Source organism: Falco punctatus (genome assembly GCF_963210335.1).
Source record: "Falco punctatus genome assembly, chromosome: 4".
Taxonomy (NCBI): Eukaryota; Metazoa; Chordata; class Aves; order Falconiformes; family Falconidae; genus Falco; species Falco punctatus.
In genome coordinates, this window is record NC_137583.1 from 111481842 (window position 1) to 111508526 (window position 26685).

Consider the following 26685-nt stretch of genomic DNA (forward strand, 5'->3'; position numbering starts at 1 on the left):
TGGAAGAAATTTGCCATCATGTTGGCTGGAAACATTTACAGAACTATATGCTTATCAACCAGAGATTAATAACCATGTGCAACTTTAGAAGACTTATATAAAGTATCTTTAATGACTTGGTTCATGGCATTTTAAAAACACTCATTTTCAGGAAGAAAATCAATACATTTGTTGTATTGACTTCACTTTTCCATCCCTATTCCACTCTTTGCTAATGGTTTGGCATCCACAGTATGTACAGTCTGATGCCTGGGAAGATATATTGAAAATTAATCCCAAGTTTCCAACTTGCTAATTATAGTGCACAATTATCATGAACTTCCCCGACCATCCCCCAACCTCAGTATAATAAAAAAAATGAAAGTCTTCCTGTGAAAGCTCCCCAAAATGGCAAAGAGGTCACTAGCAAAATGCTTCTGTAATCTCTCTATATGGCCTGTTTTAAATTTATGGTCTGATAGGCAGTCATGCAAATGATGGAAGAAAGTCACAGGACGAGGGCAGCTATCATGATGTAGGCAGCTGTATAACCTATACCCATTCCCCATGGGAACCTTTATCATACTGCTGCCCTTGCTCTTTCCTGAGGAAGAATCTTCATTGCATTCTGGTAAGATTTCTGCAGGTAGGTACAAATGAGAATATTTTTTGCTCATATTTCTCATGACCCAGTCTGCATTTACTCACCTTTATTAAATGAAGAATCCCTGCACCTTAAGCTCAGTACAGTGTCATTTAACCAGACATTTCATCTTCATCAAATGCTTTGAGTTCTTTCAAATAATTGGATTGGGTCTGTTTTTGACAAGGCCACACAAAGTTCTTTTAGAGGAAGATGCCATATGATCTCAGCTAGGTAAGCAGATTCTTGAAACACATCCCCATCTCTTAAAACAGACAAGAAAATGGGCATGACGAAATCCATGTTATATAATATGCTGTATATACAAATCGAAAGACTGCATCTGTTTTTCTTATTACTCAGTTTAACAAGATTCAGTAAAACATGGAAGCAAAGCACCAACAGCCATCTTTCCCCAAGTCCTTGAAGAACATCTCAGCATCTCCTACTGGTCTTCAGGTCTCTAAAGTTTCTTCATTTGCCCCACAAGTGTCTACAACACAGATTAAACAACTTGTCACTGGGAAAGCACGGACTTTGGAGTTGGCTATCCACTTATCTGTTTCAGTATTATACTCAAGAATGTGCCCTAATCGACCAACACCCTGAAAACCAGCCAGGACATAGACTATAGATCCCACAGCAGCACACTTCACTGTTACACCTTTCCATGGCATTGGAGACACCATCTTCCATTCATTCATCTTGATATCGTAATATTCTACGTTATCAAGGCCACCTACAAAGCAATGAAATAGGTAACTGCTTATTACATTATACTGTATGGACTAAATTAGAGCATACACATGCTTCATTAAACTTAAGTCTTTATTTTCAAGGTTTAGATTAAAACGTAATCAGAGTAAAAAAACCCACCAAATATGAAAAAAGGTCACAGATTCCTAAACTAGCCATTTGCCCTTTTATAAATACAGAAACAGAGAAAAGTAAAAAGGAGACTGGAAGTGAGATGTGTTGTACAGAATTTCACATTATACACTTTCTAGACATTCTAACATGTTACTTCATCAACAGAAGAACTAACAGTGCCAGATTTCTTATGGATTTGTAGCTAGTGACTAAAACCCAGGAATCCACCTGAAACTTCCCTATAGTATGGGCATTTTATTCTACAGGGGTCACCGAGTACCTTTACCTAAATTGGTCATTTACTGATAGAGGATGTCTCTCCATTAGGATCTTAAAATCATTGAACTTTGAAAGCCTAAGTCCCCTTGAAAAGGGGCCAAGGGCATCAAAAGTTACTAGAGAAGTGCACATTTTGTGACTAAGATTTACTTCTTTAGAAAATAGGCTAGTAATTGCACTGTAAAACGTCTACAAACATCCTGTTATCCTTATTTAACAATTTTAATACGAGTCACAGACTTTTCACTTCCAATCCTGAATTATTAGATCTGAGAGATTAAGAAACCTTTATATAATGTTGAGGTACAAATATTTCACCCCAGGTATAACTCTTCCCCACTGTATTACAATAAGAACAATTAGTCAGTCAGACTAAAGAATCTGAAGAGCAAAATAATACTTTAACTTACTGGTTCAATAGTACACACTTCTGAAATGAGCATTCAGTGAATACATTAACATTTTGCAAAGGGGTAGTCCTGGCTATAACTGATTGATAAAAATGCTTGTGCAAAAAAATGCATCTACTGACATTTTTGTATTAGAAATCAATCATCCTGGAATAGTTTTAGTAGCTAATTGAAATACAAGCTATATTCTAAAATAGCATTAATCTGAAACCAAATATTCCAATTACCATAAATAGCGATTAATAAACCTCATAGCTGAGAATTTTCCATTCTGAATTCAGTTAATTAAAATTCAGTTTTCCTGGATAAGAATGAGAATAAACTCATTATTCTAGTTTTAAAGACAAGGACACATGCAGATCGTAAATGACCTGCCTATGACAGTGAGTCATATTTCAAAACTAGGGCAGTCAAAGTGCTCATTTTTTCCACCACTTTAAAAAATAGCCGACTAGCTTTAAGTCTTTAGACTGAAGTAACAAACAAAGTTATCTTTTCTCAGATGACTGGTTTAGCCATATTAACTCTTGCAGAACTGGGCTACTGTACAGGTGCATATCTGAATTCGATAGTACTGTCATTAGTACAAAGTATCTTACTTTTCAAACTCTGAAGTGGGGACGTGAAAGGAGGAAGACAACAATAATTTGACAAAAACTTGACATGTTTTATGGTGCTGCTCAAAGTTTTTCAGCTGAAAAGAGTAAAATTAGTTATTTGCAAAAGAAAAAAGGCCCCATGAAATTTGTGTGACCAGCTAGAGAATTAATAGAATTCAAGTACCTAAGCCGTTTTGTCCACCCACAGCAAATATTTTGTCCTTTACAAACACCAGCCCATGATTCTTTCTGGCTTCAATCATAGGACACAGCTCAGTCCACCTGGGGAAAAAGAAAACCAAACAAAACAGGAAAACTCACTATTTAGTTCCTAGAAAGTAAGTATAAGATTCCTAGCATTAGGAAAATGAAATAACAGAAGAAAGCTGCTTAAGACAAACTGCCTTTTAAGTAAAACTACAAATAACTGATTTATTACTGCTAAACTCAGGAAAATTCTTTACGACATACAATCCTTCCTATTCATCTACACTTCAGTTACTTACAGAGTGAGCAAAGCCACAAGTGACCAAAAAGAATGAGAATTGATATAATGCTTACGTTTCGGTGGCTGGATCATAAACTTCACAGGAATTTAGGACTCTTCCAGAAACATTGTTTCCCAGGCTTCCTCCGCATACATAAATGAGACCATTCGCTTCTACCATTCCATGGCTGCATCGCTGAGTCAGCATGCTAGGCTTTGTGTGCCAGCTTTCTGTTCTTGTGTCATAGCATTCAAATAAATACAGTGCAGAATTTCCTTAAAAAAAAATAGAAACCCACCAAAGTAGCATTAACTTCTATGGTTATCTTTCACGAGAAGAGTCTAACAGTAATTATCAAATTGATGCTTTATTTGCTAGTTGTAAAGGGAAAGCTGCTTTCCCACCTCCAAAGCAGAACTAACCAACCTGAAGCTTGGGACTATTCAGAAAGTACATACTTCTAATTCTTTTGACTCTTGTTCCAAATTATGTAAGTAACTTTATAAAATTGCTATCTGTGTTTAAAAACAAAAACAAATTATGAAGATTTTTTTTTTTGGGGGGGGGGGGGCAGCAATAACAGAGATGTATATAAATTATCAATAACATTGTCATCATCTCATGCTACTCTCACTACCTGGAAATATATTTAACTTTCAGATGTGAAGATGAAACCAGCTTTGTAAACTTGGCACAGGTTCACGAGTCTTTTTCTCTAAGCAGTGTGACTTGCCCAATTCCCAGAATACTTGTTGCCTTTGGAATTAGATAGCTTGATTACGCCATAACATACAAGGCAGCTGCCCCTCACCATTTTACTTTCTTCCTGGGGACTGGCAGTTACTTGTTTTCTGGAAGTACTCCTCCCTCAAGGGCCAGTAATACTATTACTGATTTCAAAAGTGATTTTTCTAATGAAAATAGATGGCAGCTTAAAGATTTGTGCTCAGGTAACTAGCTGAACCACAGCCAAAGCAAAGAAAGCTGGATGCAACTTCCTCAGTAAAGAAAGTTCTCCCATCCATCCTTTTCCCATTTGTGTCAATAGATAAATTAATCTAGAAGAGTTAAAGGTGTCTTCTCTTGTGTCTCTTTCTTTGGCTTTTTGCTTCTAACAAATGTGTCACACTAACAGCACTCGCTGCCAGCTGGGGCATTTGAACCCTCAAAACAGTGCTATGCTTCCAGACCCAAAATACAGGAACAGAATTCTATGAACTACACATTTGTTTACGCCTACCACGTAATTCTCAGTATCACAAAGACCTGTATATAGTGGGACATTTTTTCCTTGATGCAAGTACACATCCTTATTGCTTTGAAGTTGTAGACATTCTCATCTATGGGAAATACAGTAGAACTGTCTTTAATTTTTTTAAAAAAGGTAAAAGCTTCTGTTTTCAGTATGCTGTCAGTATAACAAATATTTTTCCTGCACCTAATGATAGTGGAAGAATTCAGTATGTTTAGCTTCCAAACTCTGCTAGCTACTGCAAGAAAAAAACCCCAACAACCAGTACTCCCATCAATTCAAAAAGGGGAAAAAAACCCTGCTTTCTGTAATGGACTGGCATAGTAATTTGTTTTCCAAATCTCTTCAGTCTGTGCAAAAAGCAATGCAATTTTAGACTTCTCTACAGCGTTTTCTCCAGTTAATGGTTTCATGTAATTGCCTGCTCCAATTAGAGAATGCTAGATTCAGAATAGACAGACTTTTTCAAACAAGCAGTGTTCACTGGATTCCAAAGAAGAAGAAAGTACAGGTAAAATAAACTCTTATTAATTTTTAGCTTTTACTATTCTGTCCTGAGTAACATTTATGAAAACCAAAGTGAAACTGGGCAGTAATGTGAGGATAGATTTAAAAGAAAACTCCCTAAATGACAATTTCCTTACAGTTGTGTTAGCTAATTACAATGTATTAGAAAATAAACTATACAATCAAAGTTCGTATCACACAACCTCATGATCTGACATGTGAGAAACTAGGAAGATTTACAACGTTTTGTAGTGTTCCAAGTTTCCCAATGCAGCCTTAGTTAAGCCTATTTCAAGGAACAGGAAAGGTGCTATTTCATATTTACCCACCAAGTGGCGGCCAGGAACCGTCTAATCTGCAGCTACCTTCGACTTCGGAAAATATTTTAGTAGTCGAAGAACGTTATCTAAATGTCACAGCTTCCCATTAAGTGACTTAGGAATGTTAAGCACCGATTATGACCTTTTTTTCCCTGTGCTCACCTCCCTCCGCACCAAGGCAGGACTCCAAAAGATCTAGAGAATTTCTCCGTGGCTACAGGATTTGGGGTGGGATTTTTTCTGTTTTGTTTTGGGTTTTTTCCCCCAGAACACAGCTTTTTCTGAAGCTCAGTATTTTTATGGATATAACATAACTACATTCCAATTTTTGGTTTGTCGATGATGTATCAGATTTAGACAAAATAAATTCTAAAATGTTGCATGTCACCCACTAGAATTTTTTTTGAGAGAAAACATACCCCAATGGTGTGGGTTTTTTTCCAACTATGATGAGTAATACCACCTAAAGAAAGTAGTATTTCTCCATTTACTGAAGCAAACCAACAGAATAAGAAGCTAACAGAAGATAACCTCTGTCATTTGACAGAAAATTTGGACAGATTCCTTTACAGGGCCTGGCAGTAGTTTCAAAAGCTCTTCCACTTTTTTTTTTTCCCTTCTCAAAAAACCTCATTAGGGCCAACATATGTTGTATTCAAGGAATGCCATTGTCAAATGCAGCTATTCTGGCCATACATCACAGAAAATTTTAAATCACTCAAGTTCTGTGGATTTATAGAAGTAAATTAAGAGCAGCGTGGGACTCCCAAAACGTATCTTTGTCCCTAGTTAACTCTTAAGAGCTGCAGCATACTTTATGCTCCAGTTAATGTAAGTATTAATCATTTCAATCATTGAAACCATTTTAGCTTAGGAAACAGAAATTGGTTGTTGGATTGTGGGGAAGATAAAATCCTAAATATAGGAAAACAAACTCATTAGGCTAACATGGCAACGTGCAGTTTCTTTTCAACAGTCATGCAAAAAACAGAAAACTTTCCAGGTATCTTTGTTTGTGCTTTTTTTTTGTTTGTTTTAAAGATTTTTAGTGTCTTACCCACTTCTGAACCACCAGATGTATAAATTTTGCCCTCAGCAGCACAGGCTGCAAGGCTATCTCGAGGTGTTGGAGGTCCTAGCTTGGAATACCAGCTATCCTTCACCACATTGTAGCAGTCCATTCGCTTTATAGGGAAGAGCTGGGAACCACCCAAAATATAAACTACGTTGTCCCAGAAGACACAAGCTGCATCCCTGCGCTTTTCAAAGGGACATCGGATGTCTGTCCAGCTGTAATCCTGCATTACAAAGAACAGGTAATGTCTAATAGATTATAACACTTACCTGCACAGTGAGTGTTTTTCAAACAGAGCTTTTCATAGAGATTTAGATATGGTCAGTTTTAAAGTTCCTTTTCAAAATAAACATGAATATTGTTTGTTGAAGAATACTCCTCAGGCGTACTCTTGAAAAATTCTTAGACACAGACAAAGTTAGCTGCAATGAACCACGACATCATGAATTTCTATTTCCTCATTCCCTGTGTGCACCCAGTACAGCTTCCCTGAAAAAGTTTGTTTTCTTTTTCCCCAACAGAACTGACCTCTTGCTGCTATCATGCCAGAAACAATGCATGCGATCAATAAAGCAGGATTGCATTTTCTTTTATAGGAATGGAAAAAGACATCTTACACATTGTAACAGATTCTTTCTAAAAAAATAAAATAAAATACAGAAGGTACCAAACAAAGGCAATGGAAAAAGAAGGTAATATCCAAATTGACAAGCAACTCAGTTAAAAAGCTCTGATACATACTTTATTACCATGACAACCAGAAGCTTATTTACAGAATTTACAAAACACAAATGATCTATAGCTATCCACAGTTGATAGCATGAGAAATACGGTAATGCTCCATCACAAATACTGGCAGTCATGTTGCCTAGAAACTGATTTTGCATGGATTGGCAAAATCAGCAAGTATCAAATATGGGCAGGAACACTACCCAAAGCCTTAAGAACACCAAACTCAGCAACTGATGGCAGACCAGGATAGCATACAGCACAAGAAACACTTCTTGAGTAATAGCATCTGACATATTCCATGAGCATAGTTTGTATCCTATACTGAACAGGAAAGTATGGGACCTTAGCTGTTATCTGTGCCACCTCAGGACGGTCTAGCTCAACCTGCTGAATAACCTTCATTGTAATGGTTCACACAAGACGTTACATCATTACATTTTCTTAGCAAGGACATACTTCAAAGACCTTGGTCAGTGAGGAAGAACAGCGACTCCTACATGGGGGTTCAAAGAAAGAGAGGCAGAGCATGTTATAGTCCAAAACATCTTACAATCTTTTCTTGTAGCATCCCCCATATCAAGAAGAGCTGGCAGGTGCATGTGGCCCTTTATGGTGAGAAACAGGTCCTGGGGCATCCTAGAAAGGAAAGCCATACTACAGCATGGCAAAATAAATAGCTGCATAAATCTTAAGAAAATGTCTTACTGCATTGTGCAAGATCAACATATTTTCTAGCTCAAACTTCTGGCACTTTTACAAAAACCCCTGTTGTTTTCCTTTACTGTTATAAAGGGCTGTGATCGGACACACTTTTATGGCTTCAGTTCATAGCTACCATTTAATCCACACCTTTATCAAATGAAAAGCCATAATCTGAGCATACTCGGCAGTATCCTCTTTCAGCAGAAGGCGGTTTAGGTCATTCTCTTGTAATGCTCTTCAGCATTACTCAGCACCATGTAGAATTGGTTTCACTTTATGCATTTATGTATTTTACACATTTGAGAATTAGGCAGAAGAGTTGCTTTATGCCACAGTCAAGACATACACAGACTCGGGCAGTGGCAAGCCTCATTTTTGGGGATCTGAGTAGGGAAAGACAGACCAAGATAGGTACATGGTGACACTTTCCCTGCTGATCTTTGTTTTCAACAAATTGTGAATGCAGGACACCAGAGGCAGAAGCTGTACCTTTGTATTTAAAAGCTTTTGAAAGGAGTTTTTCTCTTTCATGAGTTTATTTAATGACTTATTAAAACTATCTGAACTTCCTGCAGCCACAACATCCTGTGACAAGAACAGCATGTGTAATTATGGGCCATGTGAAAAAGTACCTCCTTTAAAGACTTTCTCCCTCATTTTCAGCTGATACCTCCTCTTCCAACTTTATCAGGGAAAGCAGCAGACATGCCTAATATAGACAACCTCCCCACTAATAGCTTCTTAACTACAGCTCTATCACTTTATAAAAGGTATGCTGGTTCCCGTAATCATCAAGAACTAACATTGCCAGGCATCTGTTTTTACTTGTCATTACTGAATTCTGCACTGTTAAAAAGTTAAAAGCTTCCAGCCATTTCTGGTCACTAGAGACAGCAAATTCAAAAGAATAAGCTTATTACTGCCTCAAAAATCTCAGAGTCATGTATAATTTTTTATCAAGAATTCATAAAACAAGAAGTATTTTATTCCCAGCTTGGGGGGAGGGGGGGATGACACTCAACTTTTTAAAAAGCATTTTGTGGAAAATTCAGTGAGAAAATTCTTCCCATGAGCATTAATAGGACATCTAGGATTTCTAGTAGTATTTGGAAAACAAACATTTCTACTCAAAACAGTGCCAGATTGCTCCACAGGTTTCATGCCTCTCTGTGTCTGTCCTGTTGCATCAATTTGCTCTCTTGATGAAGTACATGCATCAATAGAAATACCAGTTACAGTGCAAAGACAACAAATATAGACTTAAAATAATACTGCTAACAGTCTCAACAAATAACACTATATGCAGCCCACTTGTATTTAAAGAACCCTTTTTGACAACAAGGAAATGAAGATCAACAATAGACTAATTTTGTGTGCAAAGCAATCAGTGAAGATTGAGGGTTTTTGCACTAGACTTACAGTATTAGAATTATTGACATTTATATCACAACTGAGAATATATTTTCATGAAAATCCTAACTTTTGTTTTAAACTGTTTCTTTTGCTGACATAAGAATTTAATTATTTACTTTAATTAAAATCAAAAGTGAAAGACTAGGTCACTATTGAATCAGTTCAACAGACACAATTTCAGTTCTTTCCCAAGGTCCTAACCTTGCAAAAGTACACGCACAACCTTAGTTCTCTACTCTGACACTCCTATCACCTTGTGATGAGACTAAAGCGAGTTAAACGTGACACAGCCCTTGCAGCATGGAGCCTTACATACCACACTTATTTTGCATGCACACGATGCTAATTCAACAGGGGATCTGGATCCTTGGTTGTTGCATTTAACAAGCTACTGTCACAGTTAAATAAAGATCAAACTCAGATACTCAAGCAAAACATCCAGAAAGGGACCTTTAAATAGCTTAGAGTTGGAAGTGAAGTCAGTAAGAGCTATTCAACAAGACAGGACAGGCTAGCTAAAAATACTCAAGCAAGCATATAAGCACTAGGAAAACATTCAAGGAAGACATGCTTGTTAGAATCAAGATGTCCAGTTACCCACTTTTTTCCTTTTCCTTCCCTGTCCTTCCCCCCCTCCCCCATTAACCCACATGCAAGGTCATAAAGCTTGATCAAGAGGCAGTTGTGCAAAGTTTTCTCCAAACTCAATTCTTTTTTGGTGTTACAGCTAGACAAATAGTCCATGAAAAAAATAAGCTGATGCTTTATGTAGACTTACATAGATACGGCTTTTTGTCCACTAAACAAATTTCTTTGTAATATTATAGTTTACATCTGACTGAAGATCACCTAACTATATACATAATTTTCCTTTTAGATGCAAGTCTTTGCCTATCGCTCCCACTCAGCATGCACTGAGATTATTAGTTTTCAAACAGGATTAAGTTTTCAGAAAACACACAGTGACAACTGGAGTGGTGTGTTATATTAATTTATAAAGACTGATAAAGCAACAACCGCTGTCTTTTGAGTTCTGACCACTGATGACGTTAGGCACTTATGGAACTTAACCTATCAGTTAGGTTGGTAAAGAGACCACACACACAGTATGCTGATAATACACTGCCAATTAATGACTGGGACAATAAGTCTCAAAGCTAGTTTCCATCCTGCCTAAAATTAGCTTTGTTCCAACTTAAGTAACTGGAGATTACGAGAAAGACACTTTGATCTGATTTCCTTCTAATAAAATAAAGGCCAGAGCATACCGGGTGAATTACAACTTGTTAAAATGCCAAGAACAAGTAACTCTTTGAAAAGGACGAATGCCCCGATCAAAGGCTTCCCCAACTCAGACTGCAGAAATAAAAAGAATTATCTGCTCTGTTCCCCTCACCTCCTTGCCCCCAGCTGGAGTACTGGGTATCTTACTTGAGTATGTATATGGAGTAAAGGTGGTCATTATTTAGGAATTTGGAATTCCCAATAAAAATACAAAACTGGTAGTATTTTCTTCCCCAGACTTGAGCGGTGCGCTCAAGAAGGTGTCTTCAAGTTTATCTTACATAAGGGAATGTGAATGCTGAGTTCAAAACACATCCCAAGGGCTCATTCATTCCAAGTTTGGTTTGACAGGGCTCATACTGACTATAAAGTTTATACAGATATCACATAAAACTGTTTGAAGTCATAACAAGCATTTACTATGCTCAGTTAGAACAACCACATTTTCTGCAACAAAATATTACATCTGTGATCTCATAACTTGAAGAGCCCTGATGTTTATGTTGCAACTTTTTTCTGTATAACTGCATGTGCTTGCCTGGTAAAACAGAGTATGGATGTATGCAGCTGGTGTTTCTAGACCATCTAGTCTGCACAGCTGAAACATACACCATCCCTGTGGTTTGATTTTATTCAGGGAACATGGAAACAAATTTCAGGCAAAGCTTTATTGCTTCCTGTAAATTGGCCATCTAAGTTTTTTGTTGTAGAAACTCATTCTTTTCCACTTACGTAATACTTTGTCCCAATTCTTCTACTTATTAAGAACGATCAAAATTGTGAACCATTGGGATTTAGAAGTGGTTGCATATTTATAATAAATGCACTGAAAAACTGCCTTGCACTCTAAAACTGGGTTCTATGCTAACATATCAGCCAATAATTTAATTTGTGCTAAAAAGAAATTGCTTTGTGTTATTCTCGGAACACATACGTGCATGCACATGTATACAGACTTTCATATATTCCTAACTAATTGCTTGATGTTTCAGCGACCTTTTATTTCCCGATGGGGGATGCACATACCAATCAATTCTCAACTCAGATGAATTTATCAGAACTCCGTATCTAATGTTGCCACTAAACAAACACATAATCACTCTATTCAAAATGGAGTATTACACCTAGGTACACAGATTTGAGAACACCTAATTGACCATACTCTTCCAACTGCATACCCAAGAGGCAGGGAATACATCCTTCCTAATACCATTTTGTAGATCATTACGTCTTAGTTAATATCATCAGCAAATAAAAACCATGTAAGATCACAAACACTGAATCTTAATGCATTCTGAGGTAACGATTACCTTTGGATTAAAATATCTGCAGGACTGGGGCTGTGAGCCTCCAAACAGAGCAATGCGATAATCATGTTTTTTTCTTCTTGGCCGTGTACCTTCCACTAATTCTTCTCTGTCTTCTGGGGAAAGTAGATGGTATCGCATCCCACCTGGAAGGAAGACAACAACTGTTGCAGATCCAGTGCTGCTTATACATGGAAAGGGAGGTTTCAGAGGCAGAGATGGGGAGGGAGAAGGAAGGGAAGGAAGAGGGGGAAACCAAGTTTCTACATTACACCTATACAGCTTTGATTTAAAAGGGAATAATGCACAGCAGCACATGAGGATGGAGGCATACACCCAAATTTACACCCTATTTCAAACAGCCTGCTCCATGTGAAAACAGAACATGGATATAGACTCACATTATACACCAATTGATCAATCAGCTCACTTAGCCAATACTAAGAAGCAACTCAATTTGTTGTATTGAAACGGGCAAAAGAAAGCAAACCTAAAGAAAAGGAATGGCAGGACTAGGAGCCTAAAGCGGACAACACTAACATTAAAAGAAGGGATTTGATTCCAATGAGGAGTCAGCCATGCCAACTTCCTCACCCCTCAATTTCTGATTAACAAGGAAGGCATCTCTAGTACATTGTACCTCATGAAATCCCCTCACTTTTGTTCTCAGCTTGACAATGTGAAAATATTAGTTACAATTGGTATAAGAAAATAAGCATTCCCCTAAGCACTGCAAAGAATGCAAAAATATTAGTAACATTACAAGCCACTAAAACCAGACAAACAAAACCCCTTATTTCTTAAGCAATCCACCCAACTCCATGTCACACACAAAATGTGACTGAGATGTTCATGATCAGCAAATACTTACCAACGTACAGTTAATTTGAATCTTGCTCATTGAGACTGAAGGAAAACAGTTGTCTACTGTTTTTTAGATCTACACTAAAATGAAGCCAACTAGTTAACTGCTACCAAATTAAAAAACATCTTTCTAGAATATTTATTAACATCTAGGCTTTTCTTTCTTACATGATAAAATTTCTCAGTTGGTGTCTAAAAATAAAAGGGAAGCTCGTTCCCTACCTCATCTGCACCTTGAGCATGCAACTGTCTGTAGGCTCAATGGTCAGTATGTATCACGAGATAAAAATAGCACAACACATGCTTAACATTCTAAATTGCTTAGGAAAGCTTTATCGTAATCAGAATTTTGACATACAATATTTTTTATTAATTCACATATAAATATGAACAATATCAAAGTTACCACTCTGTCCCAAAGGCACACTAACACTTCCAATTACCCTAATGACTCATTGACAAAATCTCCATTCCATTACTTGTCATGAGTTCATGTCACTTGCTAGGAGAAAAGAAACTAAAGTCATAGTCTGTTACATAAAATGGGTTTTATTTACATGATAATCTGCTAATCCAACTTCAACTAAACACAGCATCTTAGAGGGAAGACAGTCAGACAAATTTAATACGAAAATGTTGCCAAAGCATTTTAAAGCAAACAATCTTCAAAAATTCCACAGCAGTTTTTAAATTACACAGAACATTAAAGATTTCAGCTAGAGGTCAACTTACTGATCACCATTTTAAGGCATTCTGGGTTATCCTGAATAAGTGGTTCAGCCTGAACTGTTTTACTTAAGAAGTTCTTTGATATAAGAGGAAATCGGACTTTAGCAAGAATATCAACCATGTATGGCTGGCGATTTGGCTCATCATACTTCAGCCATCTGACTGCTGCATCATAAACCTTAAAAGAGAAGGAAAGAAAAGGATAAGGAACATCACCACACAGTAAGACAAATAACTAAACCTTAATGCTCCAAATTGATTCTTCTGCCTGTTGGAGGTTAACTTCTACTAAAATACGTGGAGATCCATCATCATCTTCAAAAAAAACCAAACCCCAACAAAACAACTAACCAAACCCAAAAGAGACAGTGCTCAGAAATAAAGTAAAACAAATGCACAACCACAGAACAAAACGCACCTACAAACTTAAAAGAAAACCCAAAACCAACAAAACCAAACACTACTACTGCTATTTAACTTTTTTTCTCCTCCAAATGGAAAGCATGAATCTGCAATTCACATTTATGTGGATAACCCCTGTACCAGGTTAAGTCTAATAAGCTTTGAGTTCCATAACATAACACAGGTAATACTTCACCAGAAATGCCAAAATAGCATCTAACTGATGCAGTCTCCCAAGCTGACAAACCACTTCTGTTATCAAATCATAGTGTTGGGGATCCAAATATATTGCTATAGCTGTGTCTTGGGGACCATTTAAATTAAAGGTTTTAGCTGCAGCCTACCATAAATTTACCGTTCAGAGAGCCTCTTCTCTCTTTCCCTTTATAGGAAAAGATAATAGGTTTTCTTAGGGGTCAGGAAGGACAGAACAAGGAAGGTAACGAAGAATCTGATCTATTTATGATTATCCTCTGGGTCAGGAAGGAAGGAAATGAAAATCCAGTGTTACCTGTGTACTAAGATACTTCCATACTGCGCTCAGACATAGCAAGCTTATCTACTATGCCGCCACTTCCGAGTCAGCACTAACTTCATTACAAGTGACAGCACAGTCCAGACATACTCCTGTAGCTGAAACTGATCGCAGTTATCAGTGGTAAGTGACCAAGATATAATGTGGAAAGATGTTTAGTGTCAGAGTTTGAGTTATTCAGAAGCACTGCTAAACCACCTCGGTTATAATCCTGCAAAATGACCACGGAGCAAGGGAGAGTAAAGAAATAAAAAAAAATAAAATAATTTAAGGCTCAATTCTACCAGCTAAGGAAATTCAACAGAATGACTAGGACAGGAACACTGTATCCCTTCATCAACAGAAACGTGACTTGCATACAGGAAAAATAAGACAGCTAGTAATTAAAGCTACCTTCCTTTTTTTGCTAAGTGTAAATATGCTTATACTCTTTGGTGTAAATGTCAACTTTCTAGCAGTACTCCTGAGAAATAAAATTCCTATAGTATCACTGGCAAACTTCTGCAGTTTCATACTGCACGCTGCCACTATCTTAAAGGAATTTTAATGATGCCATGCTGCCTACACAACATTTCTACCACTGCTGCCAAGCTAAAGCATGTCATCCTACCTTACCAACAGAACTTTAAGAATGTAAATTCCAAAGTGTCATTTTGGCTGCAAGCTAAACAGTATTTTCAGCTTTGGGAATGTTACCCTGTGACCTGAACTTCTCCCAGCATGTGGCAAGAATGCTGAATTTCGACATAATTCATATTTGTACTTGTAACCAGCCAACTAACGTATTCAATCACCTGATATTATCCCCCACCCTTCGTAATTCTTATTTTCATCAAAGCTTTTTACTGCAACAGATACATTGAAGAAAACACATTACTTCTGTGAAAACTAAGCTTCAGTCAGGAAAACACCCATTTCTAAGTGGATATATATACCATCTTGGCTATGAGATCCCTCTGTTACACTTCAAAGGTATTAGTCAACTCATAATGACATACCCAAACAAACTTAAGTTACCTAGTTCAAGCACCAGAATAGTATAGCTAGAAAGGCAAGACTTCAGTTTGTTTTCAACAGATTTGACCCAGCAGCTACAAACGTCTTGCAATCACCTCTTCGGGCTGCAGTGCAGACACCTATATTCCTAGTTTCCCGCAGTAGGAAGAACAAGCTGGCGAACAAGCATTCAGGGCTGTGCTATAAGCCGAATCAAGTTTTCCAAATGGGATAGCTGTGAATGTCACTTCCACCACAGGTTACAACTTCTGAGTGAAACTCCAGGCTCCTTTCAGCCACCTAAACTTTTTTGTGTCCACTCCCTAAATAAGTGCCTTCCACCAATCCATCACCATCAAGGCATCAGTGTTTCGTTCATCTTGCTTCCAAACCCCTCAATTTTCCAACCTTTACTTGTGTATGCATACATTTCTATCAGAAGCAACTCCTCTCTGAAATGGGCTAAGACCATACTCGGGTAGAGACATGCAGACAAACGGTGCAGTTTGCTTACTACTTTGAAGTAGTTCACACTCACTGATAGCACGAGCCCCAGTCTAGGAGCAACTGCTCCAATACATCAAATTAATTCAGCTCAAATACTATGGAATCAGAAGCTCTACAGCTATCTCAGAGGAAACCGTTCTGCTTCCTCCCTTTATGACTTTTCTTCGTAGCTTGCTGAAACAACACATACAATAACCACACTTGAAATATGGATATTCATTAATATTTGGTTTTGACCAAGCTAGCATGCACCTTTTATTCTACAATTTAGCAACCACTGTTGGTGTGCATCATATACTGTAAGAACATCAGAAATGAGATCCTTTAAACCAGTTCTTGATTAAAAAAGTGAAGTTCAATGCTCTTAGCTGGTATGAAACAGGGATCTCACCTGGTCTTCTGCTCTCACTGTCAACGTATCTTGGTTCAAGAGATGTGTCACACGCTTGACATCAAGTTGAAGAAACTCATCTGTCTTGTAAACTTCAGTGAAATGCTGATGGATAAAGTCATCTGCAGTGGCTTTCAGTTCTGGACAGTCTAGGCATTCTGCTAACACGCTTATACCTATGAAGGAAAAATTAAGGATAAAAAGACCCTTCCAAATCTGAACTGCAATTATCTTTAACGTATTAAAATAGAATACCATTACTGTAATTTCAGTGATACTTGCAACCCCAGTTTCATGTTTATTACCATGCTGCTTTTCTGCTTTTTCTTCCTCTTTAAACCACTTGCTGTCATAACTCATCTGCAACTTAAGACAAAGATAAGCACAAGCTGCTGATCCCCATCCCTAGCAAGCTAACTGGAGTCAGACTGGCAGCACTTGCTGTAGTAACTATCTCTCCAGCACTATTTCCTCACTGTTTCTTTCCCCATTACAAAGCAGGTAACAGTACCTTAACCAGGTCCGAGCCATACTGCAGTAACAAAATCTAACCAGAACAGCGTGAAAAACTGGATCTGGGCTTTCTGACCTCCCCATGCAGCAGCAGTCACCAACCAAGCCCAATTTCCTACAAGAGTCACAGTGAACTGAGACTTTTGTATACAGGTAGCACACTCAGCTGCAGACCAACATAAAAAAAGTAAAGTTGATGCTGCTGCAAGGTCAGAAGGTTGGCATAAAGGTACAAATAGCAAACGCTACCGAGAAGCACCATTTCCAACCTTCCCATTAGAAACCAGGTAGGCACAGAGCTTTTCAGCAGCAACTTTTCTCATCATGCTACAGTCTTCCTCCTCCTATGGAGGAGATGGCAAGTGGGATAGAAGCAATCACCAACCCATGGGCTGCAACTAGTCTGAGCTGTTCCAAGTAATAAAACACAATCCAGAAACACAAAATCCAAGTGTCTAACCTCTTGACAAAATGTCAAGATATTGAAAATAAGCCATGGTTTCTTTCAAATACACTTTTTCTTAAGCGAGCAGTGGACTTGCCTACAAGTCCACAAAGAACACATTTCAACTTGTAAATAAAACTTTGAGGAAAAACTGATTTAATCTTTATCTCCCTTTTTGCTATAGATTAGCAACAAAGCTTGCAAGTGTTAAGAGACCACAATAATTTCCTAGTTAACAAAAACCACACAGGAGGGAATATGACTCAAAGCAAGTTTAAGTGGCATTTTCCTTAGAAGGCAAAGTCTTTCTTCCAGAAATTGTATCACAGCCACAGCTGTGCTGCACCAGTGTCAGTTGAATCATTGTAATTCAGATATTCTGCAAAACATTTCAGATATCATAAACATCTGTAACATGATTCAGTTGTTACTAGAATTAAGTGACAAATGTCAATAAGAAAACTTATAAACAAGTTTATCTTTGTTCTTTGATTAAATAAAGTGCACCAAATCTTAAGCATGAAAAAGCATTTAGTTCTGCTTGTTGTTTACCTTTTTATAACACTGAGTTCACTTTAGGGCTACAGAATACACTAAGTATTAAACCTCCCCACATGACATTCATGGATTTCAGTCAAAATGAAGAGCAACTAAAACCAAAAGTAACCTAAACTTATCCTGTTCATATTTTTAGAAGATATGCTACTTTTGTAGAAATTACAACTCTACCAAATCTCCAGGTACAGTAACAACTGGAAGCTTCACTTTACTAAACAGCTGAGGTTCTCTAATCAACAAGAAGCTCCAGGGTGCTGCCAAGCTGGGGTGAGACCTAGCACAGTTAGTGGACCCTGACTCTGGTGAGACAGCTGCCAGATTATTTTATCTATGGCAAGGAACAACGGTTCAGATTGAGTGAAAATATTTTTACATGCCTGCATTTAGACAAGTATTACTGTCTTTTACACAATATTGTCTATTTTTCAGGAACAGCAAAATTTAAAAAACCATCCAACCAGTAAATTTAAGTCTGCATTTCTCTTACCAAGACAATTGGATGCATCAACTTGTTCTTTTAAGAAGTCCACACACATTTTCTTCACAGGTTCAATTTGATATTGGTTTGCTGCATCTAGTAGAGACTGGACATTATTGCTGTTAACCGAGATTCTGCAAAACAGAAGGTATAAAAATTAGCGTCACTAAAAATACCTGCTGTTGTAGCTAAAAAGCAACTTACACCAACTCACATAAAAGGCAAAATTATTTCTCTGCTATTTAGCCAAGAATCTTTCACATACAGTCTGAAGACACAACCTCTGTTACATGATCTCTCCACATTTCTTTCAACTGCCCTCTTTACTGAGGATGGGCAAGAAGTAACCAGTCTTGGATTCTGGAGAACAAGCCTCTGCAGTACCATACTATTGCTTTCATTTGTGTGATTAGCCACTTTCACAAAACAGAAAATGAACAGAACCTTTTTTTTCTCCTAGTCCTAAACAGGCATCAGCAAAATCTGTCAAAACTCATTGTCGAGACTGGTCTGGCTGATTTACCTAGAATAGACAAGCAGAACAGCCAGTCTGGCAGTGCTTCAAGAGAAGGCAGAGCCCACAGCGAGAGCCTGGGCACCAGGGGAAGTAACCATATGGCTGGGGGGCTGACACTGACTGTTCTCTCACCACTGATGGAGCATGCAAGATTCCTCTCAAAGAAAGAAGAAAGCCTTCCTAAGGAGACTTAATCCCACTAGTACAAAGATGAAAGGCCTGCTACCCATCAGTCACGAAGTACTGTTTACAATCCTAGTCAACTGCACAAGCTCTGTTTAAAAAAAACAAAACCAAACAACACTAAACACATGGACAACCTGAGACAGGAGGGAAATGCTGTTCACAGAACAGTTATCCACCCTGCCTGTCCTGAGATGAAGGCTTAACTCCTGGAAATGATTCTGTGCAATAGATACCACAGCTATAAAGAGAAACCCTGCTGATAATCAGTAAAGGCCTGAATTTCAGAACAATGGGAAATACCATTTGACTCCAACACTCAAGACAAAAGCCTGAAGTGCTTTGAATTGCACTCTGGATATGACTACCACTCTCTTTAGACTGTACGGCTTCCTATGACTAAATAAAAAGGAAAAGGGAAGTAGAAGGTCTAGTCACATCAGGCTTTAAACAAAGTAAAGAACTGTAATGATAACAAAACTGATGAAGCAAAAAGCATTATTTTAAGATTTTTATCAATTACAAGTGGCACACTTTCTAGAAAGTGTCAGCTTTACATAACAAAACTACCTTGCAGTATAAGCAAACTCCACGAGCTGTTCAATAATGTCAGGTTCTGCATCTTTTAGCTCCACTTCAAAGGACTTTGATTCAAGCATATTTGCTGCAAATAGATTAAAAGACAAACTACATCAATAAGCCACTCTAGTTATTGTACATTTTGCAAACAGTAGAAAGTAAAGTGATTATACCAAGTGGGAACCTGCTAAAAACTGCAGTTGATTGTGGTTCTCCCAGGATTACTAGTATTAGCGAGTCAGGAAAGAAAGGAGGTAGCGAGACAAACAAGGTAACTCGTTGTGTATACATGCTTGTATTACGTAAATTATGATAAGCTGTATTCAACAGAAAAGGTCATAGATGCTGTTGACTGCAGTGCAGACTGCCAAGTTAGCATTATTAGAAACAGAAAGCACACACTGCACTGTCGAAAGCTATTTCCACATTCAAGCTGATAACAATAGAGACAGCTTCGAGCTCCCCACATCCAGACACCGCACTGTAAGTTTGCCCGCAAATGGTTACAAACAGACCACTGGAAGGCATAGTTACTTTACTTCTACTCTAATGTGTGTTTTATAGCATAATAATTTTACAATTCATGGGGTAAGGCATACAAAAGTAAGACAGATACTACATAACTGAATTTGTAAAGACAGCATAAATGCAAGAATATTTACACTTCTGAAAGCCTGTTTCATATGTGGGAGTGCCTAATAGCGGGAAGCAATGGGACGGACAGATTCTGTCATGGGAGTAAAAACTCCCAATTTTCAAGTTAAGGGAGGGAGACCAATACAGTGTATGGCCCCCAATTAGTAAGAAAGCTTACATATGAAGTAACACTTGACTTGACCAAAAAGTAGTTAAAGCAAAAATGAAGGGAACCGTGAACAGAAATTAATGGAAGGACAACACAAAATGAGGAAATTTTCACTTATCCATGAAATTACTCCCTTTCATAAAATAAACAGCTTGTCAGCCACAAGTCTAATAGGACATCATCAGGAAAGCTTATAAACAATTTTGAAGAGACTTACTAGTAAACATCAAGTTAAAAAAATGACTGGCTGAAGCAAGCACAACACGGTGAGCTGGGATCTTTCTTTCTTGAACCATAAGAATGACATCACATAGCGTTTTCTAAATCAGAGAAAAAAACAGAACAAAAATGCAACAATCAGCATTTTCAAAAATCTTTCAACAATATTTCTTTAAAAACAGCTTACGGAAATTCATTGCTTTTCTTAATCCACACAAGAGCACTATGTAATAAAAAGGTTTTCTGAAAGTAAAGTTAAATTCAGTAATCTCGAAACTAGCAAAGTTCGGTTTACCCATGAACTTGTACCTTAAGGATGGTCACAAGCAACATGAACTCTGATTAAAGGTTTTCCTGGGGCATTCACATCAGTATCCAATAACATAGGCCCTGCAACATCTATCAGGGGCTGCATTTATATTACACTCTTTTCATCCATCAGTGGCTTTCTTCTCTACTTTGCTGCTGGTTTTCAAAAAAAAACTCATAGGAACCTCGTATCTGGAGATAGCCATCATGTTGCCCAACCAGAGCAAACTTGGAAGTTCAAAGCATTCAATGGAACATTCTGAAGAAAACGGATCCCCCAAAATACCACTTCTATGGAAGCGTTTGACCGGTAACACTGGATAAGGGACTAACTTCCAGACAAAAAAGTATTTTTATTTCTCATTTGTTTTCTCTTTGTATGTAAGTGGTTAGTTTCTCCCCTACACATACACTAGAAGGAGAAAGGAAAGTGACAGAATTATAAAAGTTGTCAGGAGACACAAGAGGAAAGTGTGGAATTGGGATAAACCCACATAATTTTAATATATTCTCAAAAAGTATCCTTTCTAAGAACATACTGCCTGAGATAAATGTTAACTGTAGCATGGTATGCATATTATACCAACCTCTTCATTGGGAAAGAGAAACCAAGCAGCACTGCTTCCTAAAAACAGGAATTAATTTTTGACTACCACCTTATGTTCATGGAGCTACCTTCAGAAACACCTACCTACACCCATCCCAACACTAACCCCAGAAAACATTTCTACTGTGGGAAGTATATATGTGCTTAGAACAGGGTGAGAATGTTTTCCAAATAGAGACAATATTATCTAGGTTACACCTCACAAGGCTGATAAGCCATATATACAGCCTCATCAAATAAACCTTTTTAGTTTCTTGAAGGAAAGGACGTTCAGAAGCATGCATTGGACAAAAAATAATTTTTTTTAAATGTTCTAATTAGAAGTCTGATGGAAGGGTGATATACAGCTTCCTTTGCACATCTGTAGCTTTAAACCATTTAGGATTGAAACAACAACAACAAAAAAGAGAGAATTTGAGAAAAGTTTCAGAGGAAATCCTTTTAAATTGTCATTCCTAGTACATCTGGTTCAAAACAAGCATTGGAAACTAGCAGTACAAGATAGCAAAGCTTGGCCACAGGATTTTATGGTAAGACTTGCAACTGTTGCTTGAATTCCACATTGCATTTTTAAGAATCATTCAGTGCCTCAGCTCAGCATCTGAAGCATCTCTGATATTCTACAGCCTCTCTGGGTGCAGGAAGAAATATTTGTTAACCAAAACAGACCATTATTTTAATTCCTTTCCCTTGGATGTTTCTAGGTGTGACTGTTCCATTTCAACTAATGCTCTTCTGAGGATTTCTGTACTTCTTTCCAGAAGGTGTCACTGAGTCACCTCAATGAGGCAATAGATGACTGGTGTTACACCAACCAGAGGACACACCCGAACATAAGCTTGCATGAGGACTCTTCATCTTCCAAATAACAGGTTCACCAAGACCTTGCAACTCCGTCCCAGCTTCATTCTCGATTATTTCACTCTTGGCTAACCTCCACTCGGCTGCAAAGTTTCAACAAAGGATTTATGCACATGCTGTTGAATAGCTCTGTAAAACCCCAAAAGATGTAGGCCATCTCGTGTTGGAGATGAGCAAGTCCTCCACACACTAAACACACTTGCCCCCAACGTCTTACCAGTACTAAATGGAGGTGTGTCCATAGTTTAAACTCTATAGATTTTATAGATGCTGCCTCTAGATCCCAGCACACACACAAAGCAGCCTCTAACATTGGCTGTACTTTCCAGTCAGCTCATTTTCCTACAACACTAAACTAATGCTGATAAATAGCTAGTGCTCCACATGCATCTTGCTAGTTCCCTCACAAGAAATTCTTAACTCTCATCGTATTTAGGTTTTATAACCACAGCATAGTTCTTATCAAAATAAAAGAAGAAAGAGCTGCCTGTAAATCCTTTTAAACTTTAGCATAACTAATCAGCTGAACTAGTACATTTTCCTCTGGCCCCTGCTGACTTCCTAATTTTATCCTACATAATCACACACACACACCACACACCACTCCCCCAGTAATAGGTAACCTCCTCTTACAAACAACTCCTAAAAAAGCATGAGTGTCATGAATTACACAAGAATTTCTCGACCAGTCAGCACTGGCTGGGATATGCAAAGCCACCACCTGCAGTCAGATTAGATGTTTCTAGGAACTCTTGACAGCCGGCAAAACTCGGTTGTACCTCCCCAGGCATAACAGATTTTGAAATTTGAATTGGAAGCGCACACGCAGATTTCACAGCATTTAATCCTGATCCTCTCTCTCCCTATTTAGAGTAACTTATAACTAGATGATAGTTGGCACTATACTATACTGAAAGACGACGTACTTATGCAGACCAACAATATGATGCCACACTGGAGTAGTGACATAGTAAAGCACTGCTATTTTTGCCTGTGCTAAGGGGCTGTACATATATGTAAGGGAGGGCGATATTTCCTCTGCCTACTTACAAACCGCAACTGCATCTGGCATCCCCTTGGTAACAAGGGGAGAGAGAGGTATGAGCTAAACTGTCACGAGCAGAGTTCTGAACTCAGCTACACTTTGGAATATGTTTACCCAATCAGAATAGAAACAAAGCCTACACTGAAATAGCAGATCATAGCCTTTCCCTACCTGAAGCCACTGAAACCTATTTGTTTTTTTAAACATAGGAGCTTAGGTGCATGAAATGGTTTATGCAGACAACACAACTGATGACGTACTAGTGAGAGAAGAAGAGGACCGAAGTGCTAGAGAAGCAGAATCAATACTCTGGTATCACTTGCTAGGCCAGGACCCCTGACTGCTGATAAAGCACTAAAAGCTGGACTGAGCCTTTGGCAAGACTAACACTGGGAGACAAGCTGCTAAACCCCAGAAGATCCAACACACAGCAGTGCCAAGTACAAAGCCCCCAAATGTTCTCGAGCAGCTGGCTTCAGGGTCAGCTTTAATTCTGGCTCCACATCACTGTTTTTAAATGAACCACAGTACCACAGTCAAGCCAGTTACTCCTCCAAGGAGAAAGATTTCTTCGTATGAAAGGAGCTACACGGATCATCTTTCTGCTCTTGTACCAGAAGCCTTTTAAGAAAAAAAAGCCCTTCTTTCAGTTTGAACAGCTCAACTGAAACACACTTGCATGATTGTAATTTTAGTTACCACTCTTGCTTTATTGGTAAGTGGAAGGGTGATATTTTAATAATCATTGACTATTGACCTAGAAGCCAATCAGCCCAGAAGTTCAGAATTTGTAAAGATGAGGCCAGTAGCCCCCTACAGTGCCACTGGCTGCCTGGTGTTCAGCATGAAGCACAAGAAGCACTACCTGCGAGACCAAACCATGGTTCCATCCATCCCTCTCCTCCTGCTGCAGCTTCACTACACCCACACTCCGCACAGGGGTACACAGTCCATTTGTTTACAGCTCCTGGTTAAAATGCTGGATCACCACGCTTAAAAACCAAACTCCCCTCAGGTTTCTGTGGTTTCTGTTTGGAAAGGGCTATGCGAATACTCTGAGTGGGGAAATTCAGCCGTCAACTGCAGCTTAACTTCTGCCCGACTGCAGGCAAGATACTACAAGGTAAGGCAGCCGATCCGCCGCGCCTGCCGCCTTCAGCACCGACAAGCTGCTGCAAGTAAAACCTGAACTTGTTACGCCTGCCATGTCGGCCGGGGCTCCGGCCCGCTGCCGGCCTGACGCGGCGGCACCGGCCCGCCGGGCGCCCGGGGCGGGGCTGCCCACCGCAGCCAGGCCCGACAGACGGAAGCTCCGGGCAGAGCCTCGCTCGGCAGGCGGGCCCTGCCCGCAGGGCAGCGCTGACCCTGCCGGCGGGCGGCACGGTGGGGCTCGGGGCTCACACCGGTGTCTGCGGGCGCCCTGCGAGGCGGCGGAGCCGGGTGGCCGTCGCAAGCCCCGGCCCCCCCGTCGCGGCCCGCGATGGAGCCGCCAGGCCGGGGGGAAGCCGCCGCCGCCGTACCTGCTTGCGCATGGTGTTCATCACTCCCATGAAGCTGGCCAGCAGCTTCGCCTCCTCGCGGGCGGCGAGCTTCTTCTCCGTTTTCTTCTTGCTGCTCTTCTCCGACCCGGGGGTGGCCATGCTCCCCTGCCCTCACCGCCGCGGACAGCGGCCGCCCGCCACCCCTGCCGGGGCACATGCGCCGCCGAGGCGACGCCCGCCAGCTGCCGGGCGGCGACCAGCACCTCCCGCCGCTAGGCACCGGGGAGCGCGCGGGCTAGCGGGACCGGGACGGGGACCGGGACGGGGACCGGGACGTGCCCCGCTCCGGCGCTGCCCCTGCCCCTGCCGCCCCGCCGACACCGCAGCGACGCTCTCCGCGGCGGAAGCCGCCTTGGGGCGAGGGGCGGGGCGAGGCGCGCTGACGCCATCGGCCGGCGCGCGGCCCCCACGCGGGATAAACAAAGAGCGGAGGGGCCTGGGCGCGGGGGCGCGAGTGTGTGCGCGCGCTGGCGGGGCCGGCCCCGCCCCCCCCCCCCCGCGCTATCTTGTGCGGGCCCTTTGGGGGAGCGCTGGGCCCTGCCCCCGGAGGGGCGCCCCGAGGCGTAGGCCTGGGCAGGCTTTTAGAGATCCTGCGGGGTCTGGGGGGCGGGCGGCGCCTTCACCGCCCTTGTACGTGAGGAGGGGGCGGCCAGGCCCCACCAGCTCCTGCCTGGAGGGCCTCGGCCTACCTTGACAAGGTGGCAGCAGGGCCCAGCCTGACGTGGGTTAAGGGGAAACCGCTTCCTTCTCGGTGGCAGCAGCCACCCCTCTTCCAGAAATAACACATTGGCCAAGATACTTGGTGCTTCAGTCCCTGTTTTTTGAACAGGGTTGTGACAGTCAAAGCTGCGGTTTAGTGGAAGTTTGCCATTTGCACATTTGTGTGGTGTTTCCAATTTTAATTCTGCAGGTACAAGGTGTTGAACAGATCAATGCAGTGACTTGAAGGAAGAGAGATGCATGACATAAAGTGAGGTTTTGCTTTGTTAAAGGAATGAGCAGCTTTGTTTCTAATATCATGTACCTTATAAGCCTTAATAAGGTGGACTTTGTTGGATATTCTGTGGTTGAAACGCTCACCCAGCTACAGCTTTACTTTCCATATTTTATTATATAACCATAAAAACTAGAAATCTACAACTGTCTTGCCACCATAAAAGCCTGAGAAAACTGGAATGTACATCTGGCCAATTTCAGATTTCACAATGATGTAAGGAATTTACCTGTAGAGTTTTAATTTCAGGTTGAAAGGGATCATAAGATGCCTTCTTTGTGTATGGGATACACAAAAATAGCTGTGTTGAGCTCCTGAGTGCATTCTCTTGTTCTGGGAGTTTAGTTAGCCGAGTTAAGGAGTTCAGCTTGCTGAGTCGAAGATCAGCTCCTTTGCTGATAAGAGGTGTGCTGAGGAAAGCTAGAAGCAATGTCCTGTGCCTTCTTTTCCTGGGGAGCTGCTTTTAAGCAGAAAATTTACCGCTGGCTCCTGTTACACCGACAGGTACCACAGGAGCACTTCAGTACACTGATACCACTTGTGTTACCTGCCTGTGTACTGCACTGTCCCTGGGGTGGACAGGGTTACTTAACCTAATGATTAGCATTATTGTAAGGCATTAGTCATACAGCATAGTCATATAGCATAGTAGCATTAGTCATAGCGTTAGAGGACATGTCCAGGGAGGTGCCTGTAACACAGGCAGGCAGCTAACACGTTGTCCATATCCAGAGCAGGCTCAAATGA

General features: G+C 40.1%; 1 protein-coding gene across 1 annotated transcript; it reads right to left on the reverse strand.

The window, feature by feature from the left end:
• Nucleotides 1–968: 968 nt before the first annotated feature.
• Nucleotides 969–25324, reverse strand: KLHL7 (kelch like family member 7). The gene is made up of 11 exons (XM_080382180.1): nt 24924–25324; nt 20580–20682; nt 19549–19642; nt 18288–18412; nt 16285–16460; nt 13457–13631; nt 11864–12006; nt 6405–6645; nt 3342–3543; nt 2965–3062; nt 969–1361 (listed from the first exon to the last, which is right to left on the reverse strand). The coding sequence occupies exons 1-11, from the start codon at nt 25041–25043 to the stop codon at nt 1078–1080; spliced, it is 1761 nt and encodes a 586-aa protein (XP_080238306.1). The 5' UTR covers nt 25044–25324; the 3' UTR covers nt 969–1077.
• Between the last annotated feature and the right edge of the window lie 1361 nt (nt 25325–26685).